Source organism: Macaca nemestrina, chromosome 2, assembly GCF_043159975.1.
Source record: "Macaca nemestrina isolate mMacNem1 chromosome 2, mMacNem.hap1, whole genome shotgun sequence".
Lineage (NCBI taxonomy): Eukaryota > Metazoa > Chordata > Mammalia > Primates > Cercopithecidae > Macaca > Macaca nemestrina.
This window is the reverse complement of record NC_092126.1, coordinates 106,067,756-106,088,149: the sequence shown is the minus strand read 5'-3', so window position 1 is coordinate 106,088,149 and position 20,394 is coordinate 106,067,756. Positions and strand designations below refer to the sequence as shown.

At 57.0% G+C, this 20,394-nt stretch overlaps 2 protein-coding genes across 5 annotated transcripts; one reads left to right on the top strand and one right to left on the bottom strand.

Annotated features, from left to right (window-relative positions):
* The first annotated feature begins 2,256 nt into the window (after positions 1-2,256).
* On the top strand, positions 2,257-12,140 carry LOC105480280 (hedgehog acyltransferase like). Of its 4 annotated transcripts, none has more exons than XM_071091509.1 (12): positions 2,258-2,524; positions 3,007-3,068; positions 4,261-4,379; positions 4,986-5,053; positions 5,658-5,771; positions 5,901-6,095; positions 6,451-6,660; positions 7,121-7,292; positions 7,644-7,788; positions 7,914-7,949; positions 10,987-11,188; positions 11,587-12,140. In XM_071091509.1, exons 3-12 carry the CDS (start codon positions 4,274-4,276, stop codon positions 11,995-11,997), a joined length of 1,659 nt encoding a protein of 552 aa, XP_070947610.1. In that variant the 5' UTR covers positions 2,258-2,524; positions 3,007-3,068; positions 4,261-4,273; the 3' UTR covers positions 11,998-12,140. The 4 variants fall into 4 exon arrangements, with proteins under 4 accessions (XP_070947611.1, XP_070947610.1, XP_070947609.1 ...); XM_011738893.2 differs by lacking the exon at positions 3,007-3,068 and having other exon boundaries at positions 2,267-2,524; positions 11,587-11,728; positions 11,928-12,140; XM_071091510.1 differs by lacking the exon at positions 3,007-3,068 and having other exon boundaries at positions 2,257-2,486.
* Positions 12,141-12,356: 216 nt separating this feature from the next.
* Positions 12,357-19,195, bottom strand: LOC105480276 (kelch like family member 40). Its single transcript, XM_011738880.2, has 6 exons — positions 17,953-19,195; positions 16,424-16,584; positions 15,989-16,096; positions 15,653-15,838; positions 13,762-13,908; positions 12,357-12,916 (listed from the first exon to the last, which is right to left on the bottom strand). The coding sequence occupies exons 1-6, from the start codon at positions 19,102-19,104 to the stop codon at positions 12,805-12,807; spliced, it is 1,866 nt and encodes a 621-aa protein (XP_011737182.2). The 5' UTR covers positions 19,105-19,195; the 3' UTR covers positions 12,357-12,804.
* Positions 19,196-20,394: the final 1,199 nt, after the last annotated feature.

Here is a 20,394-nt window from a genome sequence, read left to right as displayed (position 1 = left end):
TGCTGGTCTTAGCTCAGTCAGTTTCCTGTCTGTCGAGTGCGCTGGCCTCGCCAGGTGCCCTCCCCCGCCACCCGCCTCAGACACAGTGGAACTGGCCTCAGGCTGTCCAGTCACAGATCCATGGGACTTCCCTAGCCCTCCACCCCTCTTGCCATTTCCACACACCACACTCCCTGCAGACCCTGCTGGTTGTGGGTCACCCGGGGAAGGCCTCACTGCTGAGTGTGAATCCAGCCTCTCTGGGCCTCTGGGGGTCAGGGTGTCTGTGGCTCTCTAATAGCCTCTGTTTATGAGCAAGGCCCTTGTCATGGAGTGAGTCACCGGATGCCCCCTGCCACCCTGGTGAGGGCCAGGGCCAGCGGTATGCCCATTTTACAACCGAGGATCTGAGACCCTAAGAAGTGGGGTACACCAGCTCAGGCTCAAGTAAATTGGCTGAACCTGTGTTCTTAACTCTGGGGTCAAACCACCGTGTCTGCTCCCTTGAGCCATTTTCTTTGAGCCTCGTGAGGGCCCCACTGTGGGTGCACGGGGTTGTCGCCCCTGCAGGGCAGTCAGTGCCAGGAGCTTACAGGGCTGGTCCAATTACTTGGCTTCCTCATGTGCCAGGTTCTTCTTCTCCCAACTGCAGACAATGGCAACATCTTCCCTAAGGGCTGTGGTGAAATTAAAAGGTTAATCCATGTACGTCCCGGCTACTATGATTAATTTACTCCTAACAACCATTGACGCCCCGCCCCCCAAGGAAGCCCTCCTTAACCCTGAAGTCTGGCTCAGGTATCCTTTCCTCCCTGATGCTGGCCTCTCTAGTGCCCATTACCCACCACAGCCCTAACCCAGCACCCACACTGTGCACTAGTCACCATTCATGCTTCTCAGGGTCTGGGACCACAGACACGGGCCTCTGCATCCTGTGTGGAGTGTGTATGTTGGGGGTCTCCTTTCTGTCCTCCAGGCCAGCGTGTCTGCATGCTCAGGAAGCAGCTCACTGCCTAAGTGCAATCTCTCCCCTTCCTGGGCCCTAGTGGGTGGGGAGCAGCACCTCCCTCCTGCCTCCTCAGCTGAGCCTGAAGCTGGGGTCACAGGATCAGTAGGGGCTCCAGGAGCTGTCCTGTGACTGATCACAGTCACAAAACTCCTTCTACCCCCTAGAGCCTCCCCACAAGCACACACGTAAACAGGCCTCCATAAATAGCACAGACTTGGCCTCATCTGAGGGGGGCACTGTCAGAGATTCTTAATCTCAGGGGCACCTTCAGGATACCCCTTCCCTCAGGTATCCAGGGCTGAGACCTTGGATGCTCCCTTCCAGAATGAGGGCCCTGTCCTACCAGGACCCCTAGTTGGTTAGGAATATACCTGTCGGCCGGGCGCGGTGGCTCACGCCTGTAATCCCAGCACTTTGGGAGGCCGAGACGGGCGGATCTCGAGGTCAGGAGATCGAGACCATCCTGGCTAACATGGTGAAACCCCGTCTCTACTAAAAATACAAAAAACCAGCCGGGTGTGGTGGCGGGCGCCTGTAGTCCCAGCTACTTGGGAGGCTGAGGCAGGAGAATGGCGAGAACCCAGGAGGCGGAGCTTGCAGTGAGCCGAGATCGGGCCACCGCACTCCAGCCTGGGCGACTGAGCAAGACTCCGTCTCAAAAAAAAAAAAAAAAAAAAAAAGGAATACACCTGTCTTCCTGTCTGCCTCTACTCTGCCATCGAGAGGATACCAGCCATTCCAAGTACCCACAAGCCTTGCCAAGTGACCCTGCTAGCACCCCTCCAGTCGGGACCCTCCCTATGGGACAGAGCTGGCTTATGGGGACCCCTCTCAGCCACATGTCCCATGCTAGTTCCAGTCCCATCAGGCAAGTCAGCCCTCCCTGATGCACTGATGCATGACCAACCAGGACTCATGGCATAATGAAAAGGACCAGGTCAGGGGGTGAGATGAGTCTGCTCTGGGATAGCCCTTAGGAGGTCATATGTAAAGGTAGGAGCTGGAGTCCCTGGAGTCCAAGTGTGAAAGTGTGTGCATGTTGTGAATGTGTGTGGCTGTGGTAGGGGTAGGGCTTACAAGCCTGGAGAGGCTGATGGGGCCACCAGGAAACTTCCTGGAAGAGGGAAGTCCTGGGTAGCAGTGAGAGAGAGGCACAGGCTCTCTAGGAGCCAGGGGAGGCAGGCTGAAGAGAGGCCCAGGTGTCCCTGTCTGAGCCTATGCTACTGGACACCCTCCCCCCCAGCACCCGCCCCCCTTCAAGGATCCTCCCTGCGGCTCCCTGTGGCCAGCAGCTCTGCAGCACTCGGCTCTGCTCCACTCTGCTCAGCTCCGCTCCAGGAAGGCCACCTCCTCCTCCCCCTCCTCCTCCCGCTGTCACCACTCACCGCTCATAACCTCGAGGGGGTGGGGACCCCAGGGCTGGACACACCCCACCGTAGCCCCAGAGCTCAGCCGGTCGGACGGACGGACAGTTGGACGCAGGACCCCAGAGCCTGAGGTGGGCAGTGTGCCAGGGTCCCTTGCGGCCTCCTCAAGGTCAGTGCCAGCTGGGGATGCAGCTACTCTGGGGCTCTTGAGACTTGTGGGGCACACCCCAGGCCCTCATCCCAAGTCACGGGCCACAAAAGGGGCTTTACCCCAGGGGCATCTGGGGCAGGCAGGACCAGGGGAAAAGGGATGCCCCTGTGTCCACAGGCCAGCCCTGGTCCGGGGGTCTATCAGGAGAGGCCTCAGGCTGGGGGCCAGCTCCTTGCAGAGGCCTCTCTGGGGACACCCCGCACCGGCCATGGGGAGCTAAAATTGGAAAGTGGCGAGTGGGAGGCAGCTGACAAAGCTATTTCGCGGGCTCTTCACTGTGCTCCGGTTTCAAGCTCCTGCTCCATTAACCTGATCCCCAGGGCCTCTCCACCCCCACCCAGCTGATGAGGAGGTGCCTCCACCCTCAGGCCGGCAGCACAGCCATCAGGCTGGCAGCCTCTGCTGTGGGGAGAGGCAGTGGTGGTCTTCTCTTACCCCAGATTCCAGAAGGTGTCACTGAGAAACCCGATCCTGAGGGGAGGCAAGCAGAAGTCTGTCCCAGGTCTGCTGTGTGACCTTGAGAGGTCCCTGCCCCTATCTGGCCCATGACCCCTCCATCTGTACGAGGAGATTGCGGGCGGGGGTGGGGGTTGGCAGGGGAGATGGCTGCAGGGCTGGGGATGAAGATTTGGGGGAGGATCAAGGGTGGGCGAAAGGGCCACATCAGCCACCTCTTTGCCCTATCAGCCCAAGGGGTGCCTGGACATGTTCCTCCCTTTAATTTGGGCCCTATGTCTGTACCCATGGGGTCCTTGGGAAGCCCCTGGGCCAGGCTGAAGCAGGGTAGGAAGGGCAAAGGTGCTAACTGAGCTGCAGGACAGCCCAGCAGTTCTCCAGGGTACAAGCTAGGCCCCTGCTGGAGGGAGTGGTGAGACTCAACCAGGGCCTGATTCTGGTCAGTACCTTGGACAGCAGCCAGTGCCCTCCCTGGCCCCGCCTGGCCCCCCGCCTGGCCCCACATCCGCTACTCCAGGGCACCTCCTCAAATAGCACAGCCTCCAGCCGGTGCCCAGGGCCTGAATACACAGAGCACTGAGAGAGTGGGGCAGTGTGGTTACAGACACAGGCAGGGACTGGGGTGTGGCAGGCTGGAGCTTGGGGACTTGTTGGGGGAATGGAGGTCAGTGATAGGCTGGAGGCTTAATGCGAGGGATGGAGGCTTGGCTCCAGGGGCAGCACCTGGGTTGGTCATGGGATCTCAGGGAGGGGAGTGGGAGTCAGAGAAAGGGTCTTAGAGAGGCTGGGGCTTTGTGAGGAGCTGAGGGAGACTTGTTGATCAGGGTGGGGACCCTGCAGTTAGAAACCTGACTGTAGTGATAAAGGTGGGGTTTCTCCGAACGAAGGTCATGGGGGCCTTGGCAGGAGCGGTTTTAGCAGAGGGTGGGGCCGGTGTGTCTGGAAGGTATGAAGATGTAAATGAAGGTGAGGGAGGCAGGCTGTGAGTGAGGGCTCTGACAGCAAGAGCCTTGATGGGTGGGTGGGGACAAGAGCAGCAGCTGGGATGGGGCACTGGTGTTCGGTGGCCTGTGAGCAGTGGGGGACACAGGGGTGGGCAGAGTGATGGTACAAGGTCCCCAAGGGGCTGGTGGGACAATCTCTCTTCAGAGTGGGGTCCTCACTGGGGTGGCAGGACCATGAGGTGGGGCTAAGCTGGGCTGGAGACTGTAATTCCCTCACCCAACCTGTCTCCCCAGCCCTGTCCAGGCTATGGGCATCAAGACAGCATTGCCGACGGCTGAGCTGGGCCTCTACTCTCTGGTGCTGAGTGGGGCCCTGGCCTATGCTGGCCGGGGCCTCCTTGAGGCTTCACAAGGTAATGGCTGTGCCTCGGGGCAAGTGGACAGGACCCTTCTTCCCCTGGGGGCTTCAGGGTTCCAACCAGCAAAGCCAGAAACTTACAGGCTCCAGACCCAGGGTATTCCTTCTAGAACAAGGCTGGATCTCCCTTTTCAGCCTGGGGCTCCCATCTCAGATAGGCACTGGAGGCTGGTGGAGCCAGGTTCAGTCACAGGAACACAGAGATGCAGAGAAACTGACAGAGAAATGGACACAGAGTCACACACATAGAACACACACACACACCGCACACACACAGGCCCGAACCCAGGCGCACACACACAGACCTAGACCCAGACACACACACACACCCCGACACACACACACACACACACACACAGACCTGGACTCAGACACACACAAACACACACATACACACACAGACACACAAACACACAGACATATACACCCCACCCCACCCCCCCCACACACAGAGGCCTGGACCCAGATACACAGCAAGACCCAGACCTGCGCCCTGCTCCTGACGCCCTCGCTCCGCAGGATGGGGGCAGCCTTGTCCACGGGGGAAGGAGGGGCAGGGGATGTGAAGGCCCCTCTCCCTGAGGCCACACTCTGTTCTCAGATGGGGCCCACAGGAAGGCCTTCCGGGAGTCTGTGCGACCTGGCTGGGAGTACATTGGCCGGAAGATGGTAGGTCCCCCACACCCGAGGGTCCCTCCCATCCCGAACCCTTCTCCCCTCTCCGCTGTTCCAGATGTTGTCAAGTAACAGAGAGCTTCTCACAGCTCGGGAGCCTCTGGCTTGAGCTTCAGTGCCTTCAGCTTCTCCACTGGCTCCTCCTGTATCCTTCCGGGACATCAAGTTTGCCCGGGCCCTGCTCACTTGGGAAATGGGTCACATTAGCGGAGTGTGCTTCAGCGGAGCCTCCAGCACCTCCCTTCCCAGAAACAAAGCAGTAAAGGGGGAATGGTAGGCAACGTGCGGAGGAGAGGGCGAGCTTTGAGGGACCCAGCAGCCCCTATGGTGCCCTTCACTCCTCTCTACCCTCCTGCCTGAGTACTTCCTTCAGAGAGGAGTGTGGAGACCTGCAGGCACTTGTGTTTGTGTAAAGAGGACACATTGGGTTTGGCTAGTGGTAAAAAATAATAATTATTAAATTTAAAAATGATAATAATAAAAGAAGAACATGAAGGCTGGGAAGGTGCTGGGGCTCTGACCAGTCTAGGTTCCAGCTCGTCCTGCCCCCTCTCCCACCCTCACCTGCCCCACCTCCTCCTGCTCCGGACTGCCCCAGGATGTGGCTGACTTCGAGTGGGTGATGTGGTTCACCTCCTTTCGCAACGTCATCATCTTCGCCCTCTCCGGACATGTGCTGTTTGCTAAACTCTGCACAATGGTTGCCCCACAGGTGAGCTGGACCTGGGCCACCCAGCTTCCCCCTGCCAGCTCCTCTTTTACCACAAGGGTTGTGGGAACCCCCTTCTGGGGTCACACCCCCATTTGTATGGCAAAACTGAAGCCTTCTCCCTGTCCACAGCTCCGCTCCTGGATGTATGCTGCGTACGGGGCCCTGGCTGTGATGGGCACGATGGGCCCTTGGTACCTCCTGCTGCTGCTTGGTCACTGTGTGGGGCTCTATGTGGCCTCACTCTTGGGCCAGCCCTGGCTCTGTCTTGGCCTTGGCTTGGCCAGCCTGGCCTCCTTCAAGATGGACCCCCTAATCTCTTGGCAGGTGTGAACTGGTGCAAGGGTAGAGGGTGTAGGGATAAGATCCCAAACCTCTCACTTCATCCAAAGTCCTTGCACCCCAAGTATCCCCAAGTATTCCCTTCACATTTCCACCTGTCTTCAAGCTTTTGGGTATGCCCTGGCCACACGGTCACCACCTGCATCACAGGAGGAACTGCCGGCTCATCCCCTGCTCCTCACGTTGCTGGGACAGAGCAGTGGCCAAAGTTAACTGCTCTGGAAAAGAGGAAGGGACAGGACCAGGCTGGGCCCCTATAGGAAGCTAGGGAGTGGGGAGTAGGTTTTCCAGAGACAGGAGGCACCCTAGTGAGCTGGTGGCCTGTTCTTTCCCCCTCCAGAGCGGATTTGTAACAGGCACTTTTGATCTTCAAGAGGTGCTGTTTCATGGGGGCAGCAGCTTCACAGTGCTGCGCTGCACCAGCTTTGCACTGGAGAGCTGCGCCCACCCTGACCGCCACTACTCCCTAGCTGACCTGCTCAAGTACAACTTCTATCTGCCCTTCTTCTTCTTCGGGCCCATCATGACCTTTGATCGCTTCCATGCCCAGGTGAGGGGACACCCTGTGGGCTTCTAGAACAGGGCTGAATCTCCCTTTTCAGATTGGGGTTTCCATCTCAGATAGAATTCCCAAAGCAGGCTGTATCCCCATCCTCAGGCATGATTCCAGGATGAAGCCATGTCTCCCCTTCCTCCTCAGACCCCAGGATGGGGCCACCTTTCCCCTCCAGCAGGGACCCCAGGGTGGAGATATCTCTTTTCTCAGACAGGACTCCCAGGCCATGAATGTTCTCCTCCCTCACAAATGGGGCTCCCAGGACAGAACTGGGTCTCCTGTGGCTGGCTGTGAATCCTCCTCAGACTCCAGGGTGACCTGTGTCTCCACCCTTAGGCAGGACTCCTGGATAAAGCCATGTCTCCTCCTGCCCCAAGTAGTTGGTGAACCCCCCTCAGACAGGGCTCCCTGGGCAGGGCTTGCCTCTTCCCTCAGACCCTTCGCATCCCCTCAGGTGAGCCAGGTGGAGCCAGTGAGACGCGAGGGTGAGCTGTGGCACATCCGAGCCCAGGCAGGCCTGAGCGTGGTGGCCATCATGGCCGTCGATATCTTCTTTCACTTCTTCTACATCCTCACCATCCCCAGTGACCTCAAGTTCGCCAACCGCCTCCCAGACAGTGCCCTCGGTAGGTCCTCAGAAGAGAGATGGGGGCAGGGCTGCCACCCCAGGAAAACAGACCCTCTGCACCCCCACGGTGCCACAGTCGGGGAAGCTGAGGCCCACAGGGCACAGCACCTAAGGGCATGGGAGCAGGGGCTTATTCTTTCTAATGCATGGGTCTTGGCATTAGCTTCATCCTGTAGGGCCAGAGCAGCATCCCACAGAGCCCACCAGGCATGGCTGATTTCCACAATATGGGGGTTCTCCGTGGGGCAGGCAGAGCCTGGTGTCTCTGCAAGGAAATGGTGGGACAGGGTCTCCATGGGGGCAGGCCTCAGGCGATGAACCCCAGGCAGTGATGGTGCCCTGTCCCCAGCTGGCCTAGCCTATTCAAACCTGGTGTATGACTGGGTGAAGGCGGCCGTCCTCTTTGGCGTTGTCAACACTGTGGCGTGCCTCGACCACCTGGACCCACCTCAGCCTCCCAAGTGCATCACCGCGCTCTACGTCTTCGCAGAAACGTGAGTGCCGGGCTGGGGGGGGGGGAGGTTCACCCCCTCAAACCACATCTTACCCTAGCCTCTTCCCTCATGCCTGGGGAGCGCTGCACCTGATGGGCACATGGCTCTCTGCTTTTCTTTTACAGGCACTTTGACCGTGGCATCAATGACTGGCTTTGCAAGTGAGTAGGGGTGGGGTGGGGGTGGTCACAGCCATCCTGCCGGGTGTCTGAACAGGGCAGTGCCAAGATGGGTCCACATTTTAAAAGATCACCCCGGGCCAGGGGAAGCAGAGGGCAGTGAGGAGGTCTTGGCAGAGGCCTAGGTGAAAGATATAGAAGTTAGGACTTGAGTGAGGGCCCCAGAAGTGCAGAGAGGTGGTGGGAGGAGGGTCACACAGACAGCAGCCTGGATAGGATGTGGCCATGAAGTGTGGGTGTCGGGAAGGAGAGGGAGATGACGCTGAAATTCCTATGTGCAGCCTGGGAAGATGGAGGGTAGTTTCCAGAGAGGGCTTCAGTTTAAGAAATGTCTAGTTGCAATCTAGGAGATATCCCTGTGGAGGTTCAGGGAGGTGGTTGGGTCTGAGGGTCTGGGGTTCTGAGGGTCTGGAGGACTGATGGAACTCAGAGCGTCCTGAGTATAGGCAGGTGGTTTTTAGGCTTTGGGAGTGGGTAAGTCCTCAGGAGAGGGAGTGGCGTGAGAAGAGGAGAGATGGGGATGGCTGAGATTTGGCCTGCAAGAGCTCTGCTTGGAAGGAAAAGGAAGAACCAGCAGAAAGGACTGGAAAGAGTGGTTGGAGGGGCAGGAGAAGAATCAAGGTCATGGGCCACTCTGAAAGCCAAGGGAAGACCATCCAGGCATGGTGGGGGCAGCTGGGTCAGATGCCACTGAGCCTCAAGGAAGCTGGAGACCAAAGATTAGTGCTGGTAACATGGAGGTTTTCAGCCTTTCACTGGCAAGGCAGGGGCAGGTAAGGAGGGAAAGTCAACTGAGGAGTAGAGGAGTGTGTAATGACTCCTGGAAAAGCCTGGGACTGCAGGGGGAAGACAGGGGTGGCTGAGGGAGACGAAGGATGTGTTAAAGATAGGAGAGAATGGGACATGCTAAGAAGAATTATTCAACAGAGAAGCTGGTGATGCAGGATATAGGGGTGATTGATTTAATCACCTCAGGAATGAGGTCCCTGAGAAGGAAGGAGGTGATGGTGTCTAGTTCCAGGCAGAGGCCTGGCTTCAGTGGGAGGAGGAGGAAGAGAAGCCAGTGTAGATGCAGATGAAGGCAGGTTAGTGTAGACACGTAAGGGATTCCACCTGAAGGCTTCAGCCTTCTCCAGGAAGCAGGAGGCATGGCCATCAGCTGAGAAAGCCAGGACTGGGGACATGGAGGGAGGCAACATATATGCCTACCCCCGCAACCCAGCCTGGATCCCCCCACTCATACTATCTCTCCACTCATACTTGTGGGGAGATAAGGACACAGTGGCCCTTGCAGAGCATGGGAGAAGCAGCTAACCAGAGAAACCTTGGCACTAAGCACCCAGGTTGTATTGGAGGTGGCGGGCTTATGAACTCCAGCATGTGAAGATGTGAGATTTCCCCCATGGGGCTTAGCTGCCTGGATGTAGCTGAGGAGAAAGTAGGGGATTGGGCTCTCACAGATGGGTGAGAAGGAAGAAGTCAGGAATAAGGGTTTTTAGATTATTTATAGTGGTGACTCATTGGATATAAGCCTGCTAAGGACGGTGGTGAAGATGGGAGGGTCACAAGATCAATGGGATTGAAGGACGGAAGCTGGGGGGCCAGGAGGTCAAGAGGGGCTGGGCAAAGAGTGGGAATTAGAAAGGAGTGAACTTTCAAGTGGTGACAAAGTTGGGGCATGGCCATGGGTGTGGGTGGCTGAGGTGGAGTGGAGAAAAAAGCCATTGGAAATGAGGAGGTCGAGGAATGGAAAGGCTGGTTATTCATGGGTCTTCCACTGAATTTATTTAACAAATATTTACTGAGCACCTGCTGCATGCCAGGCCTGTTCTAGGCACTGGGGATACAGCAGTGAACATGGCAAAGACCCTGACCTCATGGAGCTTACAGTCTAGTGGGGTGAAACAGACCATAAACAGGTAAACAGACATAACTAAGATAATTTTGGAGAGTGTAAGTGTTATGAAGAAAATAAAATGTGCAATGGGATAGAAGTTGGCAACACGGTAGAGGCTTCTTTAGTTGGGGTCTGGGTGGGCTTCTCTGAGGAGATGATATTTGAATTGAGATTTGAGTGATAAGGATATGTGGAGCAGAGAATACCAGGTAGAGGGTACAACAAGGGCAAAGGCCTTGAGACACAAACCAACTGTGTGGGTGTGAAGGTCAGAAAGGCCAATGAGGCCAGCATAGTGAGCAGGGGGAGCATGGTGACTGATGAGATCAGGGAGGGAACAGAAACCAAACCACTTGGGATCTTCTAGCCAGAGTAAAGAGACTGAGTTTATTCCAGTTGTAATGGGGAGCTATTCAGAGGGGTTAATCATGGAAGTGATGTGACCTGAGCTACACTCTCAAAAGATACCTCTGGCTGCTGTATGTAGAATGAACTGTGGGGGCAAAAGCAGAAACGAGAAGACCACTTAAGAGGCTCTTGCAATAATTTATGTGAAAAGAGGGATCATCTTGACTAGGGTGGTGGTTGTAGAGGAGGTGAGCAGTGGTCAGGACTGAGAGGAGTCAACAGAATTTGCTGGCTTGCTTGGATGTTGGTGATGAGGCAAATTGAGAATCCGAGAAGGCACCAAGGCTTATACCCTGAGCAACTGAATGGATGGTGGTGCCATTCACTGAGATAAGGACGGAGCAGGGTTTGAGCAGGGATAGGGGAATCTGTCAATCAAGTGACATGGCTAGTAGCAATTGGATATACAAATCAGGAGAGACTGGCCTAAAGACACAGATTTAGGGGTCATCGGCATAGAGACACGACTTGGAATCTTGGGTCTGGATGAGATCATTTGGGGAGTAAATGAACAGAGCTAGAGAAGCTATAATGTCCCAGGCTGAGCCTGCCACAATTTGAAGTTGGTTGGAGGAGGAACCACTACCTGAGGTCAGGAATGTTGAATGCACCCAGGGTGACAGTGTTGAGGAGGTCGCCTGTTGTGTGTCCTCTCCCATCTCATCCCTGCCCTTTCCCATACTCCCAGTGGCCCTTCTCCCATTTTTCCTGCAGATATGTGTATGATCACATTGGTGGGGAGCATTCCGCTGTGATCCCAGAGCTGGCGGCCACAGTGGCCACATTTGCCATCACCACTCTGTGGCTTGGGCCTTGTGACATTGTCTACCTGTGGTCATTCCTTAACTGCTTTGGCCTCAACTTTGAGCTTTGGGTGCAAAAACTGGCAGAGTGGGGGCCCCTAGCACGAATTGAGGTGAGCAGGGAAGACCTGGGGCTGGGACTGTCTGGGTTATGGAGGGCAGGGGGGCACTTCTGCTTTCTGGAGTTGTCCAACCACCTGGCCCCCAAACCAGAACTTTCTCACCACCACCCTCCTGGTTGTCAGGGCAATGGCTCACTCTGTGGGAATCTGCCCATCCCTCCCTTCTATGGGGAATGGAGCACCTGGGCCTTGCCATGTTGGTCAGGCCTTGCCCTCTCTCTGGAACTGTTTCCCCATGTTTAACAAGGAGGGAGAGCTGACCTGGGGCTCCCCAAGACCCAGACATAGCCCTAAGACCTGACTGGCCATGTGGGTAAGGATGCTGACCCACCACGTCCTCTTTCCTTTGGCCTCTTGTCCCGCTGCCCATGCTTTCCTGGACCGAATAGGCCTCTCTGTCAGTGCAGATGTCCCGCAGGGTCCGGGCCCTGTTTGGAGCCATGAACTTCTGGGCCATCATCATGTACAACCTTGTGAGTCTGAACAGCCTCGAGTTCACACAGCTGGTTGCCCGACGCCTGCTACTCACAGGTAAGGGACAAGGGTGTGGGGATGCAGAAGGTGCCAGGCATCAGCCTCAAGGACTGGGACCTTCCAAAATGCCTCCTACCCTCTCATCACCCCGGGACTCAGCAGGGAGGGCCCATCCAGCGGGGAGAGGGGTGGGAAGAGAAAACTCGCCGAGGATGCGGTGCTGCTCCCAAGCATCTATGACTCCCTCCCCACACAGGGTTCCCCCAGACCACGCTGGTCATCCTGTTTGTCACCTATTGTGGTGTCCAGCTAGTAAAGGAGCGTGAGCGAAACTTGGCACTGGAGGAGGAGCAGAAGCAGGACAAAGAGAAGCCGGAGTAGGAGGGAGCGGGTAGAGGGACAGGCTCTGCTCAGCTATCCTTGGGCCAGATGGGGCCTGACTGATAGAATAAAAGACTTTTCTACAACAGCTTGGCTGCTCCCTGCCCCTTCTTCCCACAGTCCCCTGGCTCCACGTCCATGGTGGCTGAAGAGCTGGAGGCTCTAGGCCTCAGGCAGGGGAGGGTTCCCACCCATAGGGAGGAGGGGACACCAGATGGAGGGCAGAGCCCATCGACCTTGGCAGCCCAACAGCGGAACATTGAAGCCCCAAGTCTTCGAAACACCTGCTCACTGACTGGTGGAGTACTGATGCAGACCCTGAGCTGCTTGCTCAGACGGCGCTTTATTCTTCCTAAAGAAGGAGACATGTCTGCACTGTACACTGCACTTGATGCGGATGCTCCCATCTGACAGACAGGAAGACTGAGTCCTGTGGGGAACTTTGCCAGCACACTCAGCCAAGCTGGGGCAGGGCCAGGACATGGCCTGGGATACCGCTCTGTGGTTCTGGTTCATGGATCAAGACAACCTAGGGAGATACGGCAACACTGGAGAAGCCTCTAGTTTCTCATCCTTGCCCAAAAGTCCAGGACTAAGCAGCACTTCCCTTTCCTTGGCTGACACAGCCCCTGGGGCACCATAATTGGATCCAGGTAGGCTCTGGCCTAGCCTCTTCCCTGGAGCCCCCACAAGGCCAGGCCAATGAGTGTCACAGGATGGGAGGGGTCCTTAGTTCAGTCTCCCTGAGCTGATCACATCTTGGTCAGACGCAGCACATTAAGCCGCACTGGTAGGAAGGTGGCACCTGCTGCGTAGGCGATCTCCCGCAGGACACCCTCCCACTTCTTCTCCTCCTCGTTATACCTGGGGGTGAGAGAGAGTGGGGACAAGGACGGGGAGCTCGGTCAACTGAGTCCAGAGTGGAATGCAGCAGAGATGGGTGGCTGAGCGCGCTCGGCCCATCTCTAGGGAGATCTGCTCCTGAAAATCCCCAGGCTCTGGGAAAGGAGAACTCCACAAGATCCAACTCAAGGAACACTCACCCCACACTCCAGGAAGGGTCTTCCTCCCCAGGAAAGATCAATTCTCAAGGGGTGTTTCCATATTCCTCAAAGTTCCCCTCCAAGAAAGTCTACACTCCCCACACCATCCCATCAATGCTGTATTTCTACGAAGTCTCAAGTCCCACCCTCCGGCAGCACTGCTCCCCAGGGGCTGCCTGCAGCAGTGGGGATGGCTGCAGATTCAGGAAGGAGATGCCCCAGAGGCTAAAGCTTCCTTCCCCCACCCCCACAAAGGACCAGCCATAGAGAGCAATGGTTCTGAAAGGCCAGGGCTCCAGCTGCTTCCTAGTGGCAGCCCTCCTTCCACACCAAGCACCTGGAAGGCAGGAGAGAGGAAATCCGGCTGCTACTTGGGCCCTGTTTCTGTGGGTCTGTGACCTAAGCTTGGGTCTGCTCCCGTCTGCAACATTGTTGCTGCTCCACAGTGGGGCATGGTGCCATCTGTGCAAGCCCAGACTTTCCCAACAAACTGGCGAGAAACAGCCGAGCAGGGTATATGGGCTGTTCCTCCCTACAGGACTCCCTAGAAGAGGGATCCGCTTTGCCCCCAGAGGAGCTTGCCCAGTGCCTTGGTACCCCACCATGGTGCTATGGAGTGTCAGCCTTGCTCATGATGCCCCCTGGCCTCCCTGGGGCCGGACTCACCTCCAGATGTCATTGAGCTCTGTGGGAACCAGCTCTCCAGACTCAGTCTCCAGTGTGGCAAAGCCACCGATGGCATAGAGGGTACCCACCAGGCTGACCAGGCTGAGTGAGCTACGCTCCTGTGGGAAGGCTTCGAAGGGTGCCCACCTGGGGTTGTATGAGAAGGTGCATCATTGGGGTGCCTCGGCAAGCCCAGTGACTGTCCCTGCCACACAGCACCCACAGCTCCAACTGCAACCCTTTGCAATCCAAGTCCCAAGCACCCATGCCCCCAACCCTGTTCCCCTTCCTGTCCCTCTGGTCTTCCCTTCCTTCCCCATTCTCTTGCTCCTCCCCTTTCCTTTCCTTGTCCTCTTGCCATTCTATCCAACCTGTCCAGCAAAGTCCACTGTGGATCTCCCCACTGCCCCTCCTCCTCTCCTGAACTAACTCCACTCTCTAACTCATGACCCCAGTCCCTAGCAGGCCCCCAGCCTTGCCCTGGATGCAGTCCTCTTGCCCCTCAGCGGCAGCCCCGCCCCCCTTGCACACCTGCTCCGTCCTTCTCCTTTCACAGCCCAGTTGTTCTCAATGTATCTTCACTGCTCTGGCTCCTGCCTTGGGCCTTAGTCCCATCCTCCAAAACTGCCCTCCCTGAGGTCCCCAGACACTGCACACTCACTGAGGTCCTACAGCACACAGCCCTGCTGACATGACTTTCCTCACCTCCTATCTCTCCGGCCTCACCTTCGTGGCCTCCTTCCTGGATAACGCAAGCTGCCCCCACCATCAGGGCTTGGACCTCAGCTCCTCCCATTTACACCCTCTCTCCTGAGGGAGCTTGGCCCCTCCATGTGCTATTGACCCCCAGATCTCTCCCTCCAGCTCAGCCCTCTCTCTCCCAGGTGGGGTCCTTTTGGACACCCCCAGGCACTTCAAGTCCACATGTCCTAACTGGACCCTCATTTTCCCTACCCAATCCCAATGATTATCCAGTAAGTGGCCTCCCACCCTCACTCAGAAGCGTGTACTTCTCCCCCCTCACCCCCACATCCAATCAATAGCTAAGCCCTGTTTCTTCCACCTCCTAGACTCTTGCTACTCAAAATGTGGTTCACAGCCCAGCAGCATCAGCATCTCCTGGGGGTGTTAGAAATGCAGACTTACAGGCTCTCAGCCCTCTGCATACTGAGAATCAGAATCTGCACTTTAACACGATCCCCGGGAGATTCGCATGCCCATCACTGTGTAAGAAGCCCTGGCCTGTCTTTGTCCCATGCATCCCCTCAGCCTCATCCCTGCTGTGCCCCCAGGTCCAGGCCTTCATCACCCCTGACCTTCCTGTCCCCTGGGAAATCCCTAATCTGCTCTCTATATCAGCTGCCATGAAGTACTTTAGTAGAACACAGATGAGATACAGTCCCTCTCCTGCTGGCCCCCGCTCCAGCCCCAGCACTGCCATCCCATCTCCATGACCCACCCGCCTCCACCCAGCCGGAGCAATGCCTTCCCTCCCGTGGGCCTTGCGTTTTTTCTCCTAACTGCCTCCGCACCACATTTCCTTGGTCTGGGACAACCTCCTCCCACCACCCTCACCATTTTTGCCAGTTGAGTACAACTATCTCTCAGTTCAGTTTTCTCTTTTCTGGTGTCCCAGGCAGGGCAGCTTCTGTCTTGTTCACTGCTACATCCCTTGCACCAAGCCATTGCCTGTTTTGAGTCCCTGAATGAGCAACCTGGCATCCCCTCCCCCAGCCCTCTGCTCACTGCTGATCAGGGGAGAAGGTCTGTTTCTATACTGATGTCCCAGCTCAACACTGGAGACCCAAGACAGGGACTGCGGCTCCTGCTGAGGCTGACAGAAGCCCAAAGCCACACAGTTGTCCTTGGTGGAAGAGACAAGCTTTCGTACTTGTTGTCTGTGATGCTGTACACTTCGGCAGAACTGGTCAGCCCTGTGTCGGTGACCCCAGCTGCCACAATAATGCGGCCATCATGGACAGTGGCCCCAAAGAGTGAGCGGGCGGTCTGCATGGGTGCCAGCTCCTTCCACTCGAACTTCTTGGGGTCATAGACGCACATCTTGTTCAGGCACTTCCTGTGGGGTGGAGGGTGGGAACGGTGGAGAGAAGCAGGAGCCCAGCCATGCCTCCCTGCAATCGTCTGCCAGGGCAGCCAGGACAAACTGCTGACAGCCTCTGGGAGATTCTACCTATGCTCCACAGATTCGCTCCAGGCCCAGTCTCACCTGTCACTGCCTTTGCCGCCAATGACGTAGACAAGGTCCATGTGAGAGAGCACTGTGTGGCCATACACCGTGTAAGGCAGCGGGTCCGATTCACCCCATTTGAATGACCTGGAGGAGATGGGAGTGGGGGTGGGGGTTGGGGTGGGCACCCACCCAGGCTCGGCTCAGTCCCTATCTCTGCACCCATGCACCCATCCTCCTAACACATATTCGAGATGCATCAGATCCATTGCTGGAACTTCCCAGGCCTCTCAGTTCTTTGCTCCCACCCTGCCCTCCAACCTCCCTGCCCTTACCCAAGCCTACCTCCACTCTGAGCCCAAGGCTCTAGCTCCAAATCCCACCCCAGGCTCTAGACCAGCTTCGGCCTCCCACCCACCCCCAGGGTGCCCCACCCACCCCCAGGGTGCTCAGCCCCACCCCAGCCACGCTCACAGCCTGTCGTAGCACATGACCGAGTCCAGGCAGCGCTCGCCGTCCTTGATCTCTCTGCCACCGACCACGTAGATGGAGTTGAGAGCCTCTCCCAGGCCAAAGAGGCAGCGGGGTGAGGGCAGTGGTGGCATCCCCAGCCACTCTGAGTCCAGGTGGTCAAACTGCAGGCCAGGTGTCCAGTCAGCAACTGCCCCCTACTCCCCCAGCCCCAGCCCAGCACCACTCAGTCCCGCTGCCCCAGGTCGCAGAGGAGGTCGGGAACCCAGGTAGGGCCAATGCAGCCCGGAGGCACCCTGAGAGACAGTGCCCCTCCTGCCATCAGGCTGAGAGCAGATGAGTGTCCCCCACGCCCAGGCAGGCTCCCGGCAACCACCATTATAGCAGGCGGTAGGGCACCACAGCATAGAAATGATGGGGAGCTCTGCAAGGAGGTCCAGCTATGGCCTTGCTTTCCCAGGCTGAACGGCTCCCAACTGAGGCCTGCCTGCCCCCTGCTCTCCACCCCATCCCACTGTTCAGGAAACTTCCAAATACAGTCCTACTTTTCGCCCTGTAAAAGCTACAGTCCATGGCCTTGTTCACCTCCACAGCCTTGTAATAAAGATATGAATACTAGGGGCTCATCTTTTTGGAAAGTTTTCTGAGGGCTGAGCACTGTGCTGATGAGCACTTTATAAGCATCATTTAACTTTCCAACGACCTTATCATGCAGGAAGAATAGTATCCCCACTTACAAACAGAGGCCTAGAGAGAATAAGCAATGTGTCCACACTGCTGAGCTAGTAGCTGGTGAAGCTGCCCTCATCCCCAGTGCAACTGTAAGGCCTGTGAGCTTAACCCTGGCACCAAGTGCCTGTCACCTCTCTCGCTGGTCAGGCCTCCCTGAGCATGCTGCTCACCAGGCTAAGCCCCAGTTCTATCCCTTGCTTATCGTTCCTTGGCTGGAAACATTACCATCTTCCCCTTCACGTCTCCAAATCCCACCCCACTGGCAAGGCTCAAACTTATATGGCCAGTCTCCAGGAAACTGTCTCTGCCCTTTGAGATCTCACAGTCGCACCCCAACTCAGACCTGGCACTCCACTCTGCTGATCCCTTCTGGGCCTCAGTTTCCTCATCTGTACAATGGGAGGACCAGACAGGATTGTTCCTTTGTCTGGGACACTGCTGCGAGCTCCAGGCCTGGCCTTCACCAAGAGGCCCTGCCCAGGATCCTTACACAGACCTTGCTCCTCCTCACTGTGCCCCACCCCAACCTCTGTGCAGGGCCAGGGCCTCCAACATACGCCATCTTGGGGCTACCTCACCCCTGAAATTGAGATACCAGAGTTATGCTGCTTTTTGGCAGTTGCCTATTGACTGTCTTCAACCTTCAAGCAGGTGGCTATCAGTCAACCGCCCCAGTCTACATCTCACCCTAGACCCAGTGGCATTTCCTTGTGTAGACACAAGCCCCTCCTGGGCCCCAAGACTGCCCCCAGTGCCCAGAGCCCAGCATTAGCTGGCAGCTCCCAAGGCTGGTCAGGCACCTGCAGGAAGTATGCGCTCATGGGGTCCTCTTTGTTGTCTTCGTTGTAGAAGAGGCCTCCAGCCACAAAGACCTGGTTCTCCTTGGTAACCAGGCTGACGTGGTTCTTGGGGACCTGGTTGGAGAGGGAGGCACAGTAGCACTCGTTGGCTGCTGGATCGTAGGCCACAGCGCCCTCCTCACTGATCATAAAGATGAGGTCCTGCAGGAACATGCCGAAGCGCAGGGTGTCATTGAGGATCCCAGGAAGGATACGTTCGGCCTCCTCATCCTCCTCTGCTTTGGCTTCGCCTGTGCCCTTATCAGCCTCCTTGACCCCGGCTGCGTCTTTCCCCTTCTTTTTCTTCCGCAGCGTGGTGATGCGGCCCTCGTGTGCATCCTTCACCATCTGCACCTTGCGCAGCAACTCGGGCTGGGCACGCACGAGAGGGTGGCGCTCCACGCGGCTCTCTAGAAAGGCGCGCGGCAGCAAGCGGCAGCGCACGCTCTCGAAGACGGTGGGCAGCGCGCGCTGGCGCTCAGCCTGCGCCTCGGCGTCGCCGCTGCCAGCCCACCGCATCACGGCCTCGAACACCGCCTCCTCCTTCTCCACGTTAAGGCCGTCACTAGAGATGATGGCGATGAGCTCATCGGCCGAGAGTCCGAGGAAGTCAGCGTCGCGCGCCACCAGCGAGAAGTGAGCGCAGATGAAGTCGCGGGCAGCCACGGCGAGACGCGCGCAGTCGAGCAGGAGGCCCAGACGGAAGACGGCCAGGCAGTTGGAGAGGCACAGGCGCTTCTGCAGGAAGGACACGCAGATGGTGAAGATGGAAGGGATCTGGAAGCGGTGCGCCGCGGCGAACAAATCCTGCACGCTCGCCTCGTCCAGCGCGATCTCTGACGTGTACAGGTAGTGCAGCACCTGGGCCACCACGTCTGGGGACACCTCCTCCAGGTGCAGCTCGCCCGCGCGCTCCGGCTCGGCTAGGAAGCGCGCCCGGAAGTAGGGGCTGCAGGCGGCCAGCACCAGGCGATGGCACGGGAACTCGCGCTCGCCCGCCCGCACCACACAGTCGAGGAACTTGCCATGGTCCAGCATGTCCTTGAGACCGTCTTGCAGGAGCGTCTGCTGGTACAACCGCTGCTCCTCCGCCTGCTCCAAGCCCAGCGCCATGATGGATGGCCTAGGGTGTGGTGGCGGTGCCAAGGGGGCTCCTCTCTGTACCCCTGCTTTCCTGCTGCGGCTTGCTTAGACTGCGCAGCTGTCTTCTAGGGGCTATATATAGAGGTGGCCGGGTCCCTGTAAGGCGAGCCGCCTGGCCTCCTGCACATGACGCACAGGGGACAGCTGGGCAGAGGCCCCCTCCCGGAGAAGCCTTGACTCAGCCCCAGGGGCTTATGGGACGGAGGTAGGGTGTCTGGGCCCTTCTGAAAGATGAGGGCCTGGCTGCCTCATTTCTAAATGGAGCACGGAGAGGCCTTGACTCTGGATTTTTTGGTCCGAAGATGCCCCTAGGAGAGTTGATGGCCTAAGCTCTGACCCTCAGTCCAGAGACGGGGAAGCATTGGAGCCCCTCTTCCAGGGTCTCCCTTCCTTCATGCTTTCTGGGAACATCTGTCCTGGTGCCTCCATCTTCCTCCTCGGAATATGTCTCATTCCAGCCATCCCCGGATACAGGGTCCTTGGGTTTTCTGGTCAGAACTTGGACATGGTGTTCACTTTTTGGCAGCCCTGTTGCCCTGCCTTTATTTTAAGAGGCAAGGTCTCACTATATTGCCCAGGCTGGTCTTGAACTCCTGGGCTCAAGCCATCCTTCTGCCTCAGCCTCCCTAGTAGCTGAGATTACATACATAAGACACCCCCCACCCCGCATTGCCTCACCTTTAAAATGGGAAGAGCTTTTCCTCTTTCTGCCCCTCCTCCTTGCAAGAAAGCAAGAAAGTACCTTAGGTAAACAAGGTTGCCACTTTCCTATGAGGCCTGGGACAGGACATGTCGCTCTGTTAAGCCTCAGTTTCCCTTCCTACACAATGAGGAGGTGGCAAAGTTAGATACTAAGGGCCTCAGTTCAGCTCTGCTGGAGGTTCAGAAGCACCAAGGTACTGTGTCCTGGAAGTACACTATTAGAGGGTTTTAACACTTCTAAGGTGTCAGATGTGCTAGAAAATTAATTTCTTAGGATTCTACTATTCTAGGTTTTTAAACCCCCAGGGTTTTAACATTGTAGGGGAGTGACATTCTGAATTCTAGTGTTCAAAAAGTAACACTACAGGTTTAATATTTCAGGACTTTAGCTGTCTATACTCACTATTCTTGGTGCATATTAGGCCAGACCTGAGCCTGCCTGGCCACGGGGCCCCTGCACCTTGTCTATGGTCTGAGGGACCAGGGTTGAAGCCCAGGACAGTCAGTCTTCATGCCTACCTTGTTCAGGACTCCTGACCCACCTCCCCACACCCTCCC

Coding starts and splice junctions, on each gene's coding strand:
- LOC105480276 (XM_011738880.2), bottom strand. CDS start 19,104: ATGGCGCTGGGCTTGGAGCAGGCGGAGGAGCAGCGGTTGTACCAGCAG. Junction 16,585..17,952: donor TGAGCGCATACTTCCTGCAG/GTGCCTGACCAG, acceptor CCTGGCCTGCAG/TTTGACCACCTGGACTCAGA. Junction 15,839..15,988: donor GGCGGCAAAGGCAGTGACAG/GTGAGACTGGGC, acceptor TCCACCCCACAG/GAAGTGCCTGAACAAGATGT.
- LOC105480280 (XM_071091510.1), top strand. CDS start 4,274: ATGGGCATCAAGACAGCATTGCCGACGGCTGAGCTGGGCCTCTACTCT. Junction 5,054..5,657: donor AGTACATTGGCCGGAAGATG/GTAGGTCCCCCA, acceptor GGACTGCCCCAG/GATGTGGCTGACTTCGAGTG. Junction 7,950..10,986: donor ATCAATGACTGGCTTTGCAA/GTGAGTAGGGGT, acceptor TTTTTCCTGCAG/ATATGTGTATGATCACATTG.